General features: G+C 49.8%; 1 protein-coding gene across 3 annotated transcripts in view; it reads left to right on the forward strand.

Moving 5' to 3' along the window:
• Cuedc1 (CUE domain containing 1) overlaps positions 1 to 4,740 on the forward strand; it is a 99,299-nt gene that overhangs the window by 90,418 nt on the left and 4,141 nt on the right. For all 3 annotated transcript variants that reach the window (XM_029483845.1, XM_029483846.1, XM_021177905.2), the window contains 4 exons: positions 1,444 to 1,515; positions 2,371 to 2,464; positions 3,170 to 3,228; positions 4,392 to 4,462. In XM_029483845.1, the coding sequence (XP_029339705.1) occupies positions 1,444 to 1,515; positions 2,371 to 2,464; positions 3,170 to 3,228; positions 4,392 to 4,459 (293 nt within the window). In that variant the 3' untranslated portion in view covers positions 4,460 to 4,462. The remainder of the gene's footprint in view (positions 1 to 1,443; positions 1,516 to 2,370; positions 2,465 to 3,169; positions 3,229 to 4,391; positions 4,463 to 4,740) is intronic.

The following is a 4,740-nucleotide window of genomic DNA, read 5'->3' on the forward strand; positions in this document are numbered from 1 at the left end:
GAAGAAGGAGAAGGAGAAGAAGAAGAAGAAGAAGAAGAAGAAGAAGAAGAAGAAGAAGAAGAAGAAGAAGAAGAAGAAGAAGAAGAAGAAGAAGAAAAGGAGCAGCAGTGGCTGCTCTTCCAGAGGTCCTGAGTTCAATTCCCATCAACCATATGTTGGCTCACACCATCTATAATGGGATTAGATGGTTTCTTCTGTCATGCAGGCATACATGCAGATAGAGTACTCATAAGAATAAACAAATATCTTAAAATTCATTAAAAAAAACAACAGAGGGCTAGAGAAGCAGGGTTTTATAGTCCCTCCTATGACCGCCTCTCCAACTCATTTCAGACTACATGTGACTTCCCTTCAGTGCCAGCAGCATTGGGGCTGACAGGCCAGAGAGTGAGGGACTGTATTAGTAAGATGTATAGACTATAGCAGAGCTGAAATTGGGAGTGTGAACAGAGACTCTCTATTCATCCTTGGCTCCTGGACTCTCAATCTTGGGTCAGTTCCTGCTATCACCCCGTATACATATTTAAAAGGGCTCAGCCATGTGTTTTTCAGGAGCAGACCCTCCATCCTACAGCTGAGCTGGGAAGGCAAGAACAGAAGGGTAAGGTGCCCCCGCTAATCCCAGCTCAGAGAAAGAAAATCCCATAGAACTGATTCCTAAGCAAGCAGCCAGGAGCTTAGGCCTCACCAGATGTTCAGCTGGGAGTTTTCTTGTCCTTGATTCCAAATTAACAAGGGACACTGGAGCTGCTGAGCTGGATCAGAGTGACTGAAAGGGAAGTTAGCAGACAAGGCGACTCGGGATGAGCCAAGTTACAGGATGGTGAGCTGCAGCCCAACGATCCCGAGAGAAACCCACGCAGGTGGCTCACTGCGTTCTGACTCTTGGCTGAGCCCTGCTCTTGCTCCCGTTCAGCATCTAGGAGGCGTTCTTGGCTCTCTGTCCTTTCTGCTTCAATTCACCAGAATTAGGACCCACAGAGGGTCATGATGTGCTGGCAAATGGTTAACGTGCACTGGGTGCAGGAGAAGGCTGATATGCAGGCGGGGGGGGGGGGGGTGGATTTCCGTGACATAGATCTCCCTACCAGCTCACTTCAAACCACCATCATGGCTTTGAGAACATGGGACTGCTAGAGAGGCTGGAACCCAAGGCCAGCCAGTTTCCCATACGTGCAGCAGATCTTAAGGCTGCCCTTGTTTGCTCCAAAGAGGAAAATGTACCTTGCAAGAAAGAAGTACTTTTGCGACTTGCCTTTAAACTCCTATAGTAGGGGAGAAGCCTGGACTTGTTCTGTAATAAGAGAACAGACAGAAACAGGGATGGAGGGCTATCCTCTGACCTCCTTCCCTAGGGCCTTGGCCAGGTGCTCACTCTATCTCTTAGTGGGACCTCGGAGACCCAATGGGCCTGGTCCCTCAGCAGGTGTCTCCTCCTTCCAGGAACCAGTGAAATCAACCCCACTGTGTCAGAAGATGCCTTATTCAGGGACAAGTTGAAACACATGGGAAAATGTGAGTCTTGCCCCTTGTCCCCTCCTTGTCCCAGCTCTCTTGAGGCAGGCCCCTTGGCCTCATGAGAGGGAGAGAGCCCCCTCCCCCCCGGAAGATTTTTAATGCTATTGACTCTTGCTGAACTCCGGGTGACATTTTAATCACAGGCTAGCTCCCTCAGCCTTCCTGCCTTACTTTATTCCGCAGCTGAGTCTGGAGACAAATTAAGTTTAAATCCTCTTGAGCCAGCTGTCTGTAGGAAAATAATGTGTGTCCGTGTTCACATTCTCTGTGGCGTGAGGGCTTGGCTCAGACTGGAGTCACTGGCTGAGTCTGCTTTCTGTGGGAATGGCAGACATTTTGGGATAGGGGAACCTCGTCCCACTGCCCGCTTTTTTGTCATCCTCCCCGTCTCCAGTCTCAGAGACCCATAACCAGCGGGGATGAGGCTGGAGCCTTTCAAGGTTTTATTTCAGGGAAAATTTCCGATGACTCATGGAAATCCTAGGACCAACTGTGGAGGTGGCTGGGGAGGGGCGGGAAGGCCGTGGCAGCCCGCAGCGGGAAAGAAAGCCAGGAGCCGTGGTTGTGTGGTTGTCCGCCTCTAGGGAAGGAATACCCGGATCTTGGTCTGGAGGCAGGCTGCTGTGTACTTGACGAGTGCTGGCCTGTGCTGCCCCCGGAGGCCGACCTGGGATGGCGCACTTGCTCCCTAGATGGCACTGGTGTCTGCCGTTCCTGTCACTTTCCTCTTCCCAGTCCCCACCCAAGGGGCCTGGTGTGCCGCTCTGCCTGGCTTCCCCCAAACCTGGAGGGAAGCCATCTGATGCTCTGGATCTCTGGAGCATGAAGGGCTCACGAGTTTTTCTGCCCCAGCTACGCGCAGGAAGCTGTTTGAACTCGCCCGAGCCTTCTCCGAGAAGACCAAAATGAGGAAGTCAAAGAAGAAACATTTACCGAAGCTTCAGTCGTATCCTTCTGCTTGGCCCTGGGGTGGGTGGGGAGCACCTACAACAGTGATGGAGATCCCGGCTGAACCTTCCTCGGGAGTCGGATGCAGCTCTGTGGCCGCCCCTCCTTGATTTGTGAACCAGGAAACCCCTTGACATCAGCTCCTGTGTTCCTTTCCCTGGGACATTGTCCTTCCAGTGCCTTCTTTACTTTTGGCCTCGAGTCATCTGCATTTTGGGAGAAAGACATCGTCTTCCTATTGAAATCACCGAGTCTTCCCCTAATTTTACTAGAACTGGTTCATAGGTCCCTGCAGCTGTCTCCAGAGGCCTGCTTTTTGGTTTTTTTTTTTTTTTTTTTTTTTTTTTTTTTTTTTTTTCACTTTTGGCTTTTTGAATGAAAAAGTTTCCCTGTCTTCATACCAAAGTTCTCATCCGTGCTTATCCACAGGGCCCCGGATATTGAAAACTGAGTAGCTGAAGGGGGGGGGTGTTACTCTCCCTGTCCCTGGTGATGGGGCAGAATGAGGAGGTCGGGCCTGGCTAGCTGGTCCATTGATCCCAGGAGAGGGGCCTGGAAGGGACACCGTTAGGCAGTTTGGGAACGGGAGGGATAATAGAAGCCTCTGAGGTTGGTGGGTTATCAGGACAGAGCACAGGCAGATTGAACAAGCTGTCACAGTACCCATCCGTCTCTAGAATAGTTTTCCTGAATAGTCCGACAGGCTGGGGGCTGCTGCATCCACAGCCAACCTCCTGGATGACGTGGAGGGCCATGCTTACGGTGAGGCAGGGCAGGGGATGTTGAAGTCTAAGTTGCTTGGGATGGGTGACCCTTCAAGAGGAGGTCCTGAGGGTCTAATATTCAGCAAGGGAGCACTCAGTCTGGGGGACATGTCAGGGGTTGACAGGCAGGTGGCCGACAGAAATGTGGTCCCTTGTCATGAGGTGCACACAATGACACCTGCTTCCCATCATCCCTGAAGAGGAACCCAGGGTGCCAGGCACTGTTCCCAGAGAATGGTCTCCAGGCCTCATACACAGACAACCATAAATTAGAAAGGTTCAGTCTAGCATGCAGTAGTGGTACACACCTTTAATCCCAGCACTTGGGAGGCAAAGGCAGGCAGATCTCTGTGATTTCAAGGCCAGCCTGGTCTACAGAGCGAGTTCCAGGGCAGCCAGGGCTACATAGAAAAACCTTGTCTTGTAAAACCAGAAGAAGGGGGCTGGAGAGATGGCTCAGCAGTTAAGAGCACTGGCTGTTTTTCCCTAGGGCCTGAGTTCAATTCTCAGCAACTACATGATGGCTCACAACCATCTGTAATGAGGTCTGATTTCCTCTTCTGGAATTTGGGCACACATGTGAACAGAACACTCATATCCATAAACTAAATAACTAAATAACTAAATAGATAAATAGATAAATACTGTATCTTTTTTATATAAAAAAGGAAAACCAGAAGAAAAAGTAAAAAAAAGGAAAGAAAGAGAGAAAGAGAGAGAAAGGGAAAGGAAAGAAAAGAAAAAGAAAGAACTTTTTACCCAGCCCCTTCCAAAGGTCATAAGGGGTCAAAAGACCTCTCTAGGCCAATCATGGATGAACCCTCAGCATTAGGCTCTTAAAGGGTCAGGAGACACCAGATACAAAGACCAGAGGGCCCTGAGGTCTTCTGGATAGTCCATCACTCCTATCCTGCTTGATAGATTAGAAAAACCAGGGCCCAGACAAGGATGAGACTTGGCCAAGGCCTCAGTGCTCAGTGGTAGAGTCAGGCCAGTGCCCAGGTTGCCTCTGCCTCTTTTACTGTACCCACATACTGCTGTTTGCGGTGTCAAGATCCAAGCAAAGGGTCAGAGGTCAAGCAGCTCCCCTGCCCAGCCTGGGGATGGGCCCACATGAGGTTCTGCAGAGTGGAAGATGAGGCCTTTCCCTTTGCCTTTCAGAGGAAGACTTCCGGGGTAGGCGGCAGGAGGTGCCTAAGGTGGAAGAGGCCCTAAGAGAAGGACAGTAAGAGGTAAGGCTTGGGGACCACAGTTTCCAGGGGCAGCTAGGGCAAAGGCCTATCACCCATCATGGGTCTTTCAAGGATCCAGAGGTGCTGGGCTGGAACATCAAGTATCAGTGGCCTTTTCTTGTTTTCTTGTGGCAGGGCACATGGTTTCCCCCTGTAAACCAGCATCTATCTATATCTATATCTATATCTATATCATCTATATCTATATCATCTATATCTATATAATCTATATCTATATCTATATCTATATCTATATCTATATCTATATCTATATCTAT

Source organism: Mus caroli, chromosome 11 (genome assembly GCF_900094665.2).
Source record: "Mus caroli chromosome 11, CAROLI_EIJ_v1.1, whole genome shotgun sequence".
Taxonomy (NCBI): domain Eukaryota; kingdom Metazoa; phylum Chordata; class Mammalia; order Rodentia; family Muridae; genus Mus; species Mus caroli.